General features: G+C 41.8%; 1 protein-coding gene across 3 annotated transcripts in view; it reads right to left on the minus strand.

Moving 5' to 3' along the window:
- The window catches only part of CD96 (CD96 molecule), a 29,938-nt gene extending 12,431 nt beyond the window's left edge, over positions 1-17,507 (minus strand). For all 3 annotated transcript variants that reach the window (XM_061988695.1, XM_061988694.1, XM_061988693.1), the window contains exons 1-6: positions 17,430-17,507; positions 13,586-14,011; positions 8,595-8,704; positions 6,932-7,154; positions 2,677-2,732; positions 328-418 (exon numbers count right to left, since the gene is read on the minus strand). In XM_061988695.1, the coding sequence (XP_061844679.1) occupies positions 328-418; positions 2,677-2,732; positions 6,932-7,154; positions 8,595-8,704; positions 13,586-14,011; positions 17,430-17,487 (964 nt within the window). In that variant the 5' untranslated portion in view covers positions 17,488-17,507. The remainder of the gene's footprint in view (positions 1-327; positions 419-2,676; positions 2,733-6,931; positions 7,155-8,594; positions 8,705-13,585; positions 14,012-17,429) is intronic.
- Between the last annotated feature and the right edge of the window lie 409 nt (positions 17,508-17,916).

Here is a 17,916-nt window from a genome sequence, read left to right on the forward strand (position 1 = left end):
AAGACCTTCTCTTTACAGTATAAATCAGAGAAGTGCAAAATATTGGTACTGAAAAGCAAGTTCATATGGCTACAGGTTTCTTTGCTGAGATGCTACCCAAGGCTTAGGAAGAATGGCTCTGCTGTGCCAAGCCACTGTTCCCATCAGTGGCAATTGCAAGGAGCTATGGCTGTGGCCATTTGCCACTGTTCACTTTGAGGAGGCCTGATGCTGTCCCCTTCACCCACACCAGCAGGCTCCCCATGGCTGGAGCAGATGAGCAGCTATCGCCTTTCTTGGGAACTACTTCTCTAGTTGGTCTATTGTCCTGCTGACAGGTTGTATTACCTCTGGGTTGCTCCACCAGGCTTGCTCTGTCCACGTACCACATCAGGCTTGGCTTGGGAAATGCCTTCCTCACCACGCAGCTCACATTAGGCTATGGAGCAGTAAAAGCCAGTCATTAGTCTCTGTCGTTTCTCACCTATCTGTTGGTTTCCAAAATCCCTTCTGGACAGAGCTTATTTACTCAACACCCTGCTCAGGAAGGAAGCACTCGCTTCTTCTTCATTGTTTTTCTTTCCTCCCCACTTTTCTGTTTGCAGACAGTGTTGAACAAGAACCCAGAGACATCCTCATCACCTTGGGCCAGGTATGAGGTGATGAGGCTCCAACACCCTCCAGTCCTCTGCTGTGTCTGGAGAGATGTAGGATGACCCTCTCACCTTTCCATTCCCAGCCCAGCACTTAGTGACAAACAGCCACATAGAGAAACATTGGAGTCAGCGATAGGCATGGGGTGTGTGTGGAGAATGAGGCACCTTCTCATTGCTATGTAAATCCTTCCTTCAGTGGGCAGATAAAGAAACAAATCCCACAAAAAGGACTGCCTAGCACTATGATATGTTGAACATACAAAGGCATCTGATTTTGTATGGGCACAGTATGTAAGAGGTTTCCAGAAGTTGTGAAGAACTGCATGCTTTAGTTGCAGTAGTCCTGCCTCTATGCCAATTGTTCTAAAAAGCCGTGTTGGTGCTCAGTTTCATTTCATATCAAGCAATATATGGGAAGGACTTCAAAATCAAGGCTGAATGAAGGGTTGGGCACTAGCAGCACGGGAGATCTCATCCTCATACTGCCTGAATGTTCCCAGTTACATTTACTTAGCAGCTTATGGTGCTAAGAGAAATTGCCTTGTCCATTTAAACAAAGGGAAAAAAAAAAAAAGAAAAAAAGCATGTGCTACTTGTGCACAAAGCCCTCTTGCTCCCACTTCTGAAGAAAGTTGTTTACACATTTGGTTAAAAGTGAGCTTGGTGCATTACAACCAGCAAAAGTCAATCATTCAATATGAAGAATTAAACTACCCAGATGAAACTCTTTCCTTGTCGTAGTAAATAACTTCTGAGCTTGTAGTGTAACTGCTTTCCTCTCTTTTCATCATTCCCTTATTTTTCAGGCACCTTTAGTTTATAATGCTTTAATAAATGCTTCCTACGAAGAAATACAAATCTCACATCCAAAGTAGATTTAAGCCCTGCAACAAAGGGCAGAAAGTGAAGGAAAGAAGTCAATGTTTGTTTGGAGGGAAAGAATGGACAGAGTTTCTATTGCCTGGTCCCATGAGAGCAGCACCCCTTACCTTGCTCAATAGGACAGTGGAAACAAAGCTTGCAATGTCCAACACCACACTTACAAATAGGTCACCAGGAAAATTATACCGGTTTTTCACAACCAGCTGACTCATGGCTGATCTGAAGCAGGCTGATATGGTTAATAAAAGATTCTGCCTGCTTACAAGCATTGTTTCCAACAAAAATTTTCTTAATTTGGGATACTCACAGATCTAAAGCTTCAACCTGGATGGATGCAACAGGAGGCAAAGCACCACAGCTAATAGTCAGAGTGCCTTGCTAGCCAGTCATATGAGCCATAAATATGTTTTATACCAAGTATGGTCAGTGCAGTACAGCAGACCTTTAGGTTTTGCCGTTACTAAGCATGTGATAAAACAGACCCTCAAAAACATGTAACTACTCAGCTCTAAATAAGGGCCCTCAGACTTAGATCCAGCAATTCCATTGCTATCTGATTGCTCCAGCTGAGCTCTGTTTGCACCATGATATGTTACTGATGACATAATCATCACCTTTCCCATCAACATGCTGGGTCATGCTGTACCCTGGGCACTGCTTTCACAGAACCTCTTTCCCCTGTCTCCAGGGGTTTATGTGGCAGGCCTGGCCCCTCTGAGCAGCATCCCAGGTAGTGGGTGACACTCTTCAGAGAGGGAGTTTAAGAACTGTGGAGCTAATGGGTGGTAGCCAGCAGGTGGGGAGGGAAAGAGAGCATCACAGTCCCTGCGACATCATCTGATCCTCACAGCCTCTTGATCCCCTCCTGGAGCCTTCCCAAGGCCTAACGAACACAAAACCAGATTTTGCCTGTGCCACGGAGAAGCCCTTAGCTAGCTCCAGTTTGTGCTCACTGGAGCAGCTCACTGCTGTGGGGATGGGAATCACTGAGAAGAAGGGGCACAAACAGTTATCATAGATTCACTGATTTGCTCATTGCCCTGTAAGCCCAGTCAGTTTGGAGGTCCCTCTTATGTCTGTTTCAGCTTAGCTTGCCTGGCCTTGCTGGGGTGGTGTGGTGGCAGCTACAGGCATTACTGTTCACTCCAAAATTGCTCACCTTCTGTGAGGTGCCGGCTGAGCCCTCCTGTAGGCTAACAGAGATCTCAGGGTAGGCTGGAAAGTAAATAGAGATGAATTAGCGAAACAGATACTGAAGGTCACAGTAACAGTTTCTAATAAGATTTAACAGCCTTGTTTCATAAAAAGAGTGGAAATTAGATCTTACAACCACCCACAGACTAACAAGATAAAAGCTTGCACAGCTCCAATCTGAGAGCAAGGAAGTGGTTTACAAGCATATATCAGCAGCTACTACCACAAGATCTGTGATGTATTTCTCCTAAACTACTCTTGGGCAGCTTTCCTGAGGAAATGGGTTGAAACCATCATGCAGCCATGGTTCCGGCAGTATAGCCACCCTTCTTGGGTGGCTGAAATAAAACACCCCCCAGTTGTTGATTCCTCCAAATATTTTACAATCAAAATCATCTACAAAGGCTTTAGCCGTCCTCAAAGCTATTGATTGATTTTGGGTGCTGGCTCTCCACATGCTGTTGCTTGGGCAGACATGTGACAGTGTCACACTGCAGATGCTTCCTGTCTTGCTGGGAAGCCCAGAGCTCACCTTCACATCAGAAACAGAAAGTCTCTGGTGACCATATCCACAAGAAATAGAAAAAGTGTCTGCTTTTATTTTGGCAGCATTTTGTTTTTACGTGCATCTGACTGTATTGATAAACACTATCAGGTACTGTAAGCCTCTCAAGTTGGTGTTTTTAAATTAGCCATTGAGATCACTGGTTTGCAGTAATATTAACTGAATTATTAAGTATGGATTATTGAAACTGTGCTAATAGACAGCAAATTTCAAAAGCCTTGGATAAAATGTGCTTCTGGCTCTTTCCGAGTCTTAAAACTGGACTAGAAACTTGTGCAGTCCTGGGATTACTTAGGAGATCCATAATTCTTTCTCTTTCCAACCTAAACCTCACTTTAATCTTTACCATTAAGATTATTTTCTTTTCTATATCAATTAACCCTGTTAATTAACCCTGTTAATTGATATAGGGTCACCTAAGTTCATTACATTCCTCTCTGAGATGAATAACTCAAGTTTCCCTGTTTTATATGGTGAATTCACCAAGGACTCTCCTGCCTTTTTTTCTTTTTCTTTCAATTTCCATTTTTCTGCCTAGTGTTAACGATTGCTTATGTCTGGGAATGACCTCTAGTTGCCATGGCCTTATGGTTTCCTGGACTTAGAGTACCTTTTGAGTGGAATTTAAATTGTTTTTCCTTCCGGTTTAGTTTCTTTTTGTTAGACTCTTCCTATCAGAAAATCAATGTCTTAAGATTTCATTGCTGTCCCTGCCTTGCCAAAACTGCACAGATGGTAGTGAGGCTGTCAGAAGACAACCATGCTTTTCAGATATAAGATGTAAACTGAATCTTCTAATCTTAGCTGAAAGATGGCTGTGAGACTAAATAACATTTAGTTTAATGCTTGTTCTTCCTTTTGTTTTTTGGTGAGAATGAGTATGCCTTCCCATATCTGTATTGGATGCCGTTTTCTGCTTTCTCAGAAGACATGTTTGATGGGTAACTGTTCTGCTGCAGCTTTCAAGCACAACTCTGAAGGACCTAATAGATCTTTTCCATTTAACATCCCAGTCCCTGCTAAGAGTTGACATTCATTTATCTTGATAGGATATTTACCATTGTTTTGGGTTTCACAGAAATTCAATATTTAGTATAGTAGTTTCTACTGCTGAGCTTTTACTCTTACAAAAAAGTTAAATCAATATTTGGCAAAGTTAGATGTGAAAAAGCCATACATTTTCTCAGAAACTTGTACCTTAAATAACTCTGTTCAAGAAAAATTTTAAAGCATTTCAGTTCAAAAGTATCCTCTTAAAAAGGCTCTTTCAATTGAATGCTTGTTTATACTCAAGCTATCAAGATTCTGAACTTCATTGAGATACTTGTTCATGTCTTCCTCATCCTCTTCTGCCCAGCTTTCTGTCATACTCAGACCCCCTAGAGCATTTGTGGGGAAGCACCACTGCTACCTCTCACATTTGGGCTGTCTCCACTATGTTTAGCCTTGTGGTGTTTGTCAGAGGAATCCTGGCACAAGGAGCTTTCACCTGTACCTTCCTCTCCTCCTCCTCCTCCTGGCCGTTACAGCATCATGGTTCAGTAGCTACCTGCCCTCCTTGCCCTTCTTTCATGTCACTCTGCCTTTGGGGTTCATTTTTGCACATGTTTGGGTGACAAGGGAGGGTGCTGGCTTGCTGAGATGTGAAAATCTCCCTTGGTTTCATTTGGCCTTGGTTCTCTAGCTACATCCTTTCTAATGACCAGGATGACAGATATAACCAATGTAATAATGCTGTTGACATTGTATATGCTCACTATCACATTTTAGACTCTGCCCTGGCCATTTGAGGCTGTGTCTACATGCTAGAATATAAAGATTCATTTCATTTCTTGGTCAGCTTTGGCACAAAGAACAAGAGTGCTGCATTTGGCTGTTTCTCCCCAAATATCAACTGGAGATCACTGCATTACCGTGACCGCTGTCTCTGCCTGTTCTCTACCATCTCCTGCTTTCCCAGTCCATGGGCATGGGAGCTGGTGCAGGGCTAACTCTGGACCCTATACTGTTGGTCTCCCTTTCTGCTGCAGCACAGGAGAGGTAAATGGAGAAAAGCTGGTATGGTGCAATCATAAGTAGCATGACTTCAGCAAATGATAACAGAAAAAAATTGAGACAGCATGCAAAATAGTTATTTCACGTGCAAAATAACGAACATGAAAGGGATAGGAGCATAAAAATGCACTTTGTCCAACATCTGGCCCACGATCTGAGAGACCTTCCTCAGCATCCACCACAAACGAGATCTCAGGGAGCCCCTCCACCTAATCCTGGGCTCAGGACACCTGTGAGAGACACTGACAGAACAGTACCCTGGTCCACCCAGCTCACTAGGATCATCACAGTCTGCTCACCATCAGGGGCCACATTTGTTTTCTCTAGTTTGCCTCTCTCCCTGGTTGTATTAACATGCTGATGTGAATGTGTGTAGCGACAACCACGTGAGAGACAGTAAATTCCTTGAATAAGCCAAATGAAGGAATCTCTTAGGCTAACAGATAATGCAAATCATGGTGAGAGTACCAGTAGGGATGGAGAGGGGAGAGAGTTCAAGTATGTTAGTATGCTTGACCGACTGATTATCCAGGTAACACTATAGCTATTTGACAAACATCGTGTTTTTAAAAGTAAGAAAGACCAATGTCTGGATCATGCAAACAGAAGAGGAAATTTCAGATCATTAACTGCTGTTGCATCAATGACCAACAGCCCCCAGACAGAGGTTTTGCCTTTCTTTTTTTTTTTTTTTTTTTTTTTGGCTGCTTCCTGTTGAATTTTTCTTTGCATTCAGAGCATCAACCTTGCATGGGTGTGCTATCCTTGAGTCACAGGCTTCCTCAGGCAAGCAGATACAGGGACTATTGGCAGACCCATTGCTTGACACCTATTCATTTCAGGAGCATTGGAAATATGTTTTCAACCTGGTTTTCAGTGGGCAGCATTTGGTTGTACCTCAGCAATTATAGAGTACTTCCTAAGGCACTAGAAATGGAACAGAGCAAGTAACTAAAGATAGGAAAGGCTTCCAGCTTAAAATGCCAGCCCACACATTTGCGATACACTCCTGACTGGTTTGAGACCCCCAGGCAGCACCTCTTTTTCAGAACCAGAGCCTTTGGCAGCAGTTGAACACCACCTGCCTTGGAGGATGTGATTCTGCTTTAATGGTAGTCTCAACCACTTTAGTTGATTACTGGATTTTGGCCATGTATTCCTAACTACAGGCAACACGGTCATTTTGTAACTGGGGCACAGAGATCTCAATGATCAAGGTGCTTACCTGTAACATGCAAATTGCCAACATAAGCTTACACATCAGGGTGAGTTAGGGGCAATGTGCATGCCAGTAGTGTTGATATATGGTTGGACTCGATGAGGTCTTTTCCAACCATAGTGATTCTATGATTCTGTGCCCAATAGATCGGTGATTGAAAGAGATTGAAAGAAGAGATTGAAAGAATGGGTTCAAATTCTTCATAAGAACTATGGTGTTACCTACTAACAACATTTTAACTCATTATCTCTGAAAAAAATAGAATGTAAATATGTATAGATTACCCCCACATTGTATTTCAAAAGCTATTGCCTTCAGAACCAGAGAGGAGTGTTACTTTTCCAAGTGCAAGTAAGCAGACAATTGATGTAAGTCCCTTACCAAATACTCGCACGATGGTGCTGGTCTTCTGGACTCTCTGTGGGTGGTAGATCACGTGGCAGGAAAACACTCTGCCATCATCTGTAATTTTGGTGGGGAAAACCTTTAAAGAGTTATTCAAACCCAGGTGGACTCTTTGCCCATACAACATGCTGCTGTTCTTGTACACTGCAGGACAGGAGGGCTCCTTGGTCACAAGTTCTTCTTTCCTGCCATTTTTCTCCTGTGAAAAGAGCAAACCACACATTGTGTGAAGACTAGACATCCCTCTCCCCCCCTGTTTTTGTAGACCAGCTCTATTTCCAATTTGAAAATCTTCCCCCACAGCCCCAGCACTGCGTAGCAGTAAATGAACATTTGCAACATCTATTGTTTTTCCAAATACCTCCTCTCCCAGAACTTCAAAACCAATATCAGCCACCACCTTACCAATAAACCATGGAGTTAATATCTGTGTCTTGCGAGTCTTGATCTCTGTAACCTGCAGCGAGGGCACCAGAGCTGCTTTCTCTCTGCAGCAGTCTTTAAGTTATGCTGAACATCCCACATATACTAAGTATGACTGAAATTCCAAGGAAATACTTACTCTTTCAGATTTTAAAAAGAACCTGATAATAATAGCTAAAAGTCATGTCCTCTTAATGTCTGTGTGCCAGTCACTCTTGGCTATAGTCAGCACATCCTGGACATGTATGCCTCAATACGTATTCGCAAGCTGTGCTCTGAATGATGCATGACAACCCACATATGTTACTGTGCTGACCTTTGAGGTTTTTTTCCTCTCTTCCTCTGCGACTCTGTAAAGTGAACTAGCAACACTAAAAAAATAGTAAGGACAAGGATGTTCCCTACAAAAATTTAAAGTATTTTAATATCAAAAATGTGCTGCAAAGAGGAGATCTGTATAAATAATGATCTGAAAGAAAAGATTAAAAAAATGAAAATGTTTGAAAATCACCTTCAAGAAAAAATGCAACAGTTCATCTCTTCAGTGACAATATATAGAAACTGACAGGGAAAGCTCAAGGGCACTGCTGGCTGATGCTTATCTCTACATACTGAAATTAATGATGAAAGGTTGCATAAAAACATGCATACAAATATTTAGCCAGAAAGTGAGATGCAGTACAAAAATATGAGTTTACATCTTAGCAAATTGCTTAAGACCAGTTTTTATGTGGCTAGACAGATAACTGGGTTTGCATATCTTTGGTGTGCATCTGTGACACAGAGGTTAACAAAAACACTAGTCAGTTGGTTTTTTTCCCACTTTTTTTCTCGGTACTCATGTGAGAAATAACCATGTTTTTTTTTTATAGATATTAAACCTTCACTACAGCACAAATATCTGAGAAACCCAGCACAAGGAACATTTTAATTCTGTTACATTTGCCGAGTTCTTTGCCATTTTCCATGGACCTGCTGTACATACATCCCTGAAAAAATAAAAGTAATTAAGCTGTAATTTTCTCTCTTTGTTTCTTTAACAGCTATTGTTTGTGGTATTGGTGTTGCAAAATCATGTGTGTACTTTTTTATCACAGTCCAACATAACCGATACCTTTTGTTTAAGGACACAATAAAGTCTAACATTTCTATTTCAATCTACAAAAATAACCTGTAATTCCTTCTGAAGTTTATACTTGAGATGAAAAATACTTACCATTAGCCATTTCAAAGGATAATTGGACAAATTTTCTGTGGTCACGTCCTTGAGGCATGGAATTTCTAAAGTCTGGTTTAACCTCACTTCCTTCACGTAGTGTTGTTCCTCTTTTATTATCGCAACAACAAGAAGGAAAAAAGGCCCGAGAAGGAAAATCAGAAACATGATGTTCATTGTGCTTTAAAAACCAATACTGACCAGTCTTCTGTTTAAAGAACAGACTTTTTTTTTTTTTTTTAGAAGGGAACTGTAATTTTCAACCATTACCCATAGGCACATTTGTTAAGTGAAAGCCCTGCATCTGTTTCTAGATGTAATTTCATGACTCTAATTCACAGCTTTACCTGAATTTTTGCACAATTCATAAAAGCCTTTGTTTAGCTTCAAGATCAAGATGCAGCCTTTTGAAAATGGGAATAATTTGAAGCCTCAATTTTTCTATTACTTTTTTTTTTCCTGTGCAAAAGATCTTCACATCAATTTTGTGCACCTGTATTTCTTTTTCACTGAAGATATCTGCAGAACTTCTTCTCACTAAGTAAAGTGTTCAGCATGTCAGGCAGGTTAAGATTAACCCCATTTTTCAGTGTAAATGCTCCTTTTGTTATTCTCCAACCTCCTTGTCACTCTTTGTCATCAATTTTTAAAAAAGTAATTGCATCATCTCCTACCTTCCCCATTCCCAGTCCACAATCATAGAATCATAATGGTTGGGAAAGACCTTTAAGATCATGGAGTCCAACCATTAACAGACCACTACCAAGCCCATCACTAAACTAAAACATATCCATCAGCAGCTCATCTATGCGTCTTTTAAATATCTCCAGGGATGGTGACTCCACTGTGCCAATGCTTAATTGCTCTTGGTAAAAAAGTTCTTCCTAATGTCCAATCTAAACCTCCCTCAATACAACTTGACCCCATTTCCTTGTGTCCACTGTGTTCATTACTGAGGAGAAGAGACTGACTTCCATCCCATTACAACCTCCTTACAGGTAGTTGTAGAGAGTGATCATATCCCCTCTCAGCCTCCTTTTCTCTAGGCTAAACAACCCCAGTTCTCTCAGCTGTTCCTCCTAAGACTTGTTCTCCAGACCCTTCACCAGCTTTGTTGCCTGTCTCTGGACATACTCCAACCCCTCAATGTCCTTCTTGTAGTGAGTGGCCCAGAACTGAACACAGCACTCAAGGTGCAGCCTCAGCAATTCTGAGTACAGGAGTGTTGCAAATCTGCTGGGGAAGAAAAACTTATCTACACAAAGTTAGATAATCAGAGATGTCCTTTATTTGACAATGCACTGGGGACACAGGATCATTCCCAAAGAATGTCCAACGAAGCATTAATATTAACAGATATTTATACCCAATATTCTTCTGTTCTTTTGTACTATGCATAAAAGCCCACTTACAATTGTTCATTAAATTTACCCTTTACCTTGATTGGTTGTTTGTTACTTTTACACGTTACATCACTCTTATCAATTGGTCCCTTATTACACAAGTTATACATATTCATATATGTACTTGAAAATCACTTGGCCAACTAACTGATTTAAGCTATTTATTATTTGGTATTCTGAACCAGAATGGTACTAATTATCTGGTGCTCTGGACCAGAAAGTTATGGGGATTCAGGACAGCTAACAGCCTAATGGTTAATATAACAAACTCTTTTCTTCCTCTGAAGCAATCACTCCCAACATTGTTCTTAGATGTTTTATGGCTTGCAGGTGCATGGATTTAAACAATCCCCCTCATTATCACTCTTTATTTTCATTTTGCCTGATTTCTCATGCACATTCCTCTCTTTGGGAGCAGCTTCACGAAGGAGGCCTGGCTTTGCTTAGTTATGCTAACTTACTTATGAATTTTGCTTAAAAATAACTATTTGATAAAATTACTTGAATTTTTATACCTTCTATAACGAGGGGACAATCACTTTCTTGGTCCTGCTGGTTACACTATTTCTGATCCAAGCAAGGATGCTATTGGCCTTCTTGGCCACCTGGGCACACTGCTGGCTCATATTCAGTCAGCTGTCAATTAACACTCCCAAGTCCTTTTTTGCCCAACAGCTTTCCAGCCACTCTGTCTCCAGCCCGTAGCATTGCATGGAGCTCCAGCCCACCTGTGGAAGGGCAGAGTCATGCACCAAGCAGAGCACAGCTGCATTTCAACTGTCAGGTCTGCATGTGTGTGTGTTTAGACAGGAAGTGCAGCAATGATGGCCAGGAGATAGTACAAATGCCTTGGTGAGCACTCATCTCGCTGAACTTCAGCCCTCACTGACTGCTCTGCTGCAGAGACTTGTCTACTCTTCCTTGTAGGAAGGCATCAGCATACACTGCCTGCAAGCTCTTGAACTTTGCTCTCCTAGTAGCTCTGGTTTGTGTGTTGAGTTAGAATAGGTATAAACTTTATTTATTTTTTTATCTTGAGAGCAGGAAGAGTATCTAGCAGTTTCAGACTGTCACAGTATGTGGGGGTGGGGACCTTCTAGTGACTGTAACTTCCTTTATGTCTGGCACTTGAGCACAGAGTGACATTACCAGCATGTAGCCTGTGCCACAGGCATGCAAAGAAAGTTAGCACTCAGAGTGGCTTATGGCAGATTGAGCTGCAGAAGCAGCTTGTCTCTGCTTTCCACCAGAGTGAAGCAGCTGAGAGGCCAGCCATCATGGCTGGGCCTGTAGTGCACATGCCCAAAAGGTGCCAGATAGTGTAGAAACTATAAAGAAAGGGCAAAGGAAGAAAATTTGTAGCTTTCCCAGGAAGAAAACTTCATAGGAGCCTTTGCTGGGAAAAGCTAGCATGCAAAAAATGCCATGCAGCATGCAAAAAGTATGAAGATGGGAGCCCAGGAGCTCAGTCTGCAAATAGCATCTGCCTATTCTCATGGTCACACGTCCCAGGTGCTCATTTTCCCCTCTAACTTTGAATTCCATCTCCAGTGGCTACAGTGCTAAATGTTTGTCAGTCGTATGTAGGCCTGCTGCTCTGGGGGCTTTTTGCAGTTTCTACAAGTTGAATCCACCTGGATTTGCTTTACTTTGATGTTGTTGGGAACTTTGTTAATGACTAGCCCCCTCCTCCAACCCACTTGTAGGCTTGATCAGGGTCTTTGCTTTTGAGTGGAAGTGGTTCATTGCAAAAGATCTTGTTACCTTAAAACAAACATCCAAAAGAGGTGTGATACAGAGTGAAATTTTTAGTTCTCTCTAGCAAGTAGTTGTCAACAGCACAGCTTACTACATCATGCAGCTGCTGAAAAAAGCCACGGTGATGCTGACACAAAAGCTGCCCATTTTTAACATGTAGATAGCAATAATGGCATTGAACATGCCAGTATTAACCAAGGGCACTGTAAAGGGTAAAGGAGCAATGCCTGGTTAGCACTATTACTGTTTTAAGGAAGAGAAAAATTGCATAAAGACAAGAAGCATGGGAGGGTTTCACATGGTTACAAACACTGTACCTTACTGCGCTCCACCTGATCCAACCTCTCTACCCTGTGAAGTGCAGGAAAATTCCAAAAGGGAAGCCCTCTTCAGCACACCCCTGTACAGCAGGTAAAGTGTCAGCTTCATCCTTGATGCAATTGTCCAGCATGTATTGTTTAAACACCCCTATCCTCTATGGGTTGCACAGAGATGCTGGCCCTAGTTCTGCATCAGGGCAGGAAGGTGCTGCTGGCTTGCCCCTGAGGTGTGCCTCTGGGATAACAGCACCAACATGCTTGGAGCCACTGCTATGCAAGGGCTATCAAAGAGCAAGGTGGTGGCTTGGGTTAAACTTCCTTGGGCATGAGGCTTGCATAGGACTTCTGTCTGCTGCACAACTGATGTGATCCAGCATGACGATCAATGCCCCCTCTGCCACAAGTCTGGCCTCCAGATGCAGGCCAAACAGGTGATGGGAGTGTTGCTGCCCTTTGCTACTCCTAACATCACCCACACCCACCCTGCTTCTAACCCTTCAACATGTACTACATCTGCAGCCTGAGGCACAGGCAGAGTGAGTATGTTGGCCTTGCAGCTCCGCATTGAAACTGTGCCAGGCTTGTTGTATTTGCTTTAATCCTTATTGACTTGTAAACAGAAACCTGTGACAGGAAAGGGCTTCCAGGATCACGAAATCCCGTTCCCCATAAGCACAGCAACAAGGATGCACACCATCCATTCCTAGCTCTGTCCTCACGGCACTTTGGACTTTTGCCCTCACTGCTGGCATTAAACAGCCATTCCCAAAGTTGGTGCAATAATGGTTGCCACTGTTGCTTAATTTGTAGTCAAATCCATTCATGTCCTATTTAAACCCATTTTTCCTTTGCCAGAATAATTTAAATATCCTCCTTAGAGTTCACACTCTCCCCTGAGGCTTATGACAGCAGTCGTGCTGCTTTCCAGCTTCCTTTTGACCGACAGAAGCAGCCAAGTCTCCATTCCCGTGATTGTCCTAAACAATCTGTCAATTTGCTCCAGTTTATTTTTGGCAGTGGAGACACATATCACTCCAAATACCACCCAGTTAACGCCTAGTACATTCTACAAATGCCAGCCCTCAGCCTCAGCTAGACAAGGGTGTTTTCTCTTTCTGGTACCCAGTGCTGCACGCCCATAGCAGCAGAACAGCATGGTTTGGAGATCCAGCATCCTCAGTTTCACCATATCCTGAGCTTCTCATCCAGTCTCTCTGCAGCATGTTTCTCCAAAACAAAAGAGTGGAAGTTGCCCATGGCACCATATTTTTTGCCTTCCTAGCTAACTTCACATTCCTCCAAACAAATCAAGTTTCCTAATCACGAGCTGAGCTGGATAACAACAGCTAAAGAGTGTGGTAAATAAGCAAGTGTAGACAACAGCATTCAGTGGCACCACTGCAAACCTCAAAACAGTCACTACCACTGACCAAGAAATGTTAATCTATCCTGATAATCCTCCCCATCTCCTCTCTTACAAAAAAACCCCATCTCATGGATAATCACTTACCTTCTGCCTTGATAATCAGTTGAATTTTTGCAGCCTTTGTCCCATACGGGTAAGTAGCAAAACTGCACTCATACTGCCCATTAAGGGAGATGGTCACATTTTTCAGATGCAGGGCCCACTGATTGCACTCCAATGTGGCATTTGGATCGGGGGAACACAAAACCTCTACAGCATCCCAGTTGCAGCAATTCCTCTTGCTGAAGGATACTGAAAAGTTGTAAGAAGCCTCAGGAAAGCTGAAGTAGTGAGTGCCATAATTGGGGTGATAAACAGCTATTCTGGTAAGCTGGTTGACATCAGTCTTGGACCACTGTGTCTGTATTATGTAGGTGTTGTGTGGTTTTGGGAGGCTGCATAGCAGAGTCACGTCAGCACCCGGGAAAGCATGGACCACTTTTGCTTGTGTAATGACGTCCTCGAGCTGGCCTTAAAAACATATGGAATCATTTTCAGTGCAAATAATACCTAAACAAAGCTTTTTCCTCCATCTTTGACACAATTTGATGCCTTAGCCCCAGACAACTAGAAAGATCCTACAACTGTAACAATAAGTTTTCCAGTGAGGAGCTTTACAGCAGATCTCCGCTGGTACAGACTGTGGGGAGAACTGGGAGAGCAAACACATACTTGTCTGGAAGAAAGCAAGGAGCTCCCATTGCACTCCCAGGAGAGGAATGGGAGCTCTGAAGGTCTCTATGAAAATTCTAATCTTTCAAATGAGATAAAGAAAGCAGAAGCTGGGCCCAATTATTTCCCAGAATGTTTTGTGATAACAAATGAGTTATCCCTGCTGGCTAATTCTACCCTGCACACTTCCTCCTGCCCATTGCCATTCCTTTCACTGCTTCAATAAAGCAAGCTGTTCTTTCACCTCCACATTGTTAAACAGCTCCTACATGGCCTAAACAAGTGTCCATTTCAGTTCCAGAGTGAGTTGCTCTGAAATGTGTGGTTTCTTCATCAATTAATTTCATCAAGCACGTTGGCAGTCCTTAGTGTGACATACATATAAAGGAGTAATGGATCAGTGAAATGAAGGGGCCTTAAACGAGAGCTTGTACTGCTTGGGTTTGCTGCTGCTGTAGTAAAATTTATTTATCTCTCTTTCTCCCTCTTATGAAAAAGTGGCTCACAGTCATCAACTCCTGTATGTAGGGCATTAAAAAACCCAAGGAGGTGAAGAATTTATGAGCAAAGGATTCGTAGTGAGGCAAGTAATCAATCACACCCACAGAACCATGCACAAAAAGGCCTTTTTTCAAAAGGGCATATGGGTCCCCAGAACGTGACACCTCACAGCAGCACATGCATCTTGCTCACCTTCTTCACTTGAAAAAAAACAGGTACCAATTTCTTTGACACCTGGTCTGTTGTGTGCTACAGGGCTCCACAGCACCTGAGCCAGAGGATGCCCTACCAGGGGCCAGGCAGCCTCCTCCAGTGCCTGTTGGGGGGCCAGCATGTCCTGCACTCTGCCAGCTCAGTGGCGAGTGAGATGAGGACCCAACATACCCAGTTTGACAGGGAAGAACAAGAACAAAGTCCTACATCAGAGCTGGCTGAGATTTGGTTTGTAACCACTGAAGTGTGTTACGAACACATAGAGACTAAGTGCATGGGGAATAAAGCTACTGAATGGCCATGGTCAATATGAATCTCTGTTTTTTATTGCTATGCATGCTCTGTTCATCCTTTAATTGACTTTCAAGAGATGAGATGATGTAAGAGGGTAAATAAAAATAAGACTGATGATGTAAGAGGGTAAATAAAAATAAGTCTGAGTGACAAGTGCTGTGAGAAAAACTACTGAAATCTATTTTTATCAGTCCAAGAAGCTTATTATAGCAAATGCTCACTCGTTTCTCTTCAAATTTTGCATAAGTTAAGCAAAAAGTGATTAGCAATCTTGAGATCAGACACCTAGCAAGTTATCTCTGATGCTGTATTAGCACAAAGGACCACGTAAAGAATGCCTACCAAGAATTACTTGACAATTTTATATTAAGATTAAAAAGTTCCACATATAGAAACAACATTCTTCAGTTGTTAAACTGACTCTGGAAAAGAGTTGGCTGTTAGTAATCCAGCATGGGCATAACAGCCCATCTACTTCATACGAAAGACTGAAATCCCATCTTTCCTAAAAGTTTCCTCCTGGCTGTTCACATGTTTCCTTGCTCAACTCACTCATGGTCATCTAACTCATCCCATCTCGTCATGAGGTGCTGAGCTGCCTTCTTCAGAGCTATGAACTCTATCTGACAGTAGACTATGAGAATTAGTTATATCTTCCTGTCACTAAGGCTCAGGCCAGTCATTGATTTTGGAGGATTATTGCAAACTTTTAGGAAGAAGAATAGCCCTTACTTGTTTAGATGCACGAGTCAGACTTACTGCCCAAATATCACCAGATATGCCACTTTCTGAACACTTTGTGCAGGTATCAATCAGATAAGTCAGTGAAAAAAAAAAGTGGGACTGAAGTAAAACTATCAGAAGAATTAAGAGTTACTATTTTATTTTTAACAGTTTTGGTTTTGAAAAAATGAAAGCACCTTGACAGCTTTGTCTTTTCAGTTTTTAACCAATTGTGCTTGATAAGAACCAGGAAAGGGAAGTAAGAACAGTAAGAAAAGTAATTAAAAATTTCTGTGCTTATATTCTTGATCATGGGTTTAAATATTTAGTGTTGCAAGGACTGTAGCCTTTTCTCCCATATAGTTTAGCATACCAAGATTTTTCAAATTAACAAGTAATTCAATAGAAATTTTTCAGACCACTGTTACAGATTTATCACCTTAAGTACTTTTGGTTGTTTAACTGAAATCCTTTCATGCAAAAGTGTTCCTAACTTTTTGTTAGAATCTGGATATAATTGGTCTCATTTTATGCCAACTTTATTCTTCCAAATAAAATGTTATCCACTAGCCCATACCTGTATGCATTTGAGAACTTTTATTTTCTATTAATACACATATGAAATATTTTCCTTTCTTTTAAAATCCAGTTTGCCTTAGTGGTGTAGAAAATAGGAACAGCACATGCAAGATTTTGAGATGGACGCTACCAGGACTGTCAAATATATGAGCTTTTTCCTTCTTAACTGGAAAAAGACATATCCTACAAAATTATTCTTCCTAACTAGTAATAAGTACTCCTGCACTCAGCGTGGTAAGGCTGTCAGGGGAAGATGTGTGGGAGAGGGGTGGAGCATGTTGTAAGTATTAGGTTTTTCTTGGTTTTCCACAGATTGTTTTCAGTTTAAACTCCCTCTAATGAGAATGCAGAATTCTTGTTACTCATCTTTTCTGAAAGTTTTACTGCCACTGACAAACTTGTTTCTCAAGCCTTTAAGCAGCACGTAGGCTGGTGGTGGGGAAGAGGAAGGGAACAATCTATTTAAGGGATTGCAGCTGTACAATTTATCCTTGCCTTTGTTACAACTCTTCCTCTCTGATCATACAGAGCTATGTGTGTGTGTGTATGCAGAGAGAGAGAGATGTATTTTTTATTTGCTCTTTGAAAGCAGTTTTCCTTTTTACTCATTGGAGATGCGCACATGTTGCCCTAAATACAAGTGCGCTCATCTCAGTGCTTATTCTGGTAAAAACAGGTTGGGCTTTTTGAATAAATTAATGTGCTAGTCAGCACAAACCAATTTACTCCTTACTACCTGCCCATTAAAAGTCAGTTTACTAGAAAGTTATCAAGAAACAGAAAATCATTACCAGTAGCTACAGCTTGCCCCACAATGAGACTTAGTAAGCCCAGTCTGTACATGCCACTCTGCCCCTTGTCACCCTCTGCCGTAAGCTGAGGCAAGACATCCTGCTGACATGCTTACCTGCAATGTTGGGCACTGAGAGCAAACAAAAGAAGCAGAAGAGCCACCTTTTCTCCATCTTCCCTTGATAAAGTCTTAGTAAATATGTAGCTCTGTTGGTTCTGGTCCCAGCAGTGGCTTGGAAAAGGAAGTCAAAATGGTCTGCCCTTTGCAGACAGGCAGATGTGCACCGCAATCCTGCTCATCATTTTAGCGTGACTTCAAAGAAACGCTTCATTAAATCTGAAAGCCTCAGTTTCCTGCCAGAGCGATAACATTAGTACATCTTGTGAAGCCTTTACGTTGAAAACACCACCTATACTGTAAACCCACGCTAAAAACCTTTTTTTTCTTTTTTGTCTTTTCAGATAAACTCAGAGGAAGCAGTTTACAGGTTTATAGTCTCCCAAAAACTTTTGAGGTATCTAAAGAGTTGAATATATGGTACACAGCATACCAAAAAAAGGACTTTTTTTCTTGTTTCATTTTCTTTACATTAGTCCAAAAA

The sequence above is a fragment of the Colius striatus genome, chromosome 1 (genome assembly GCF_028858725.1).
Source record: "Colius striatus isolate bColStr4 chromosome 1, bColStr4.1.hap1, whole genome shotgun sequence".
In the NCBI taxonomy this organism is placed as follows: domain Eukaryota; kingdom Metazoa; phylum Chordata; class Aves; order Coliiformes; family Coliidae; genus Colius; species Colius striatus.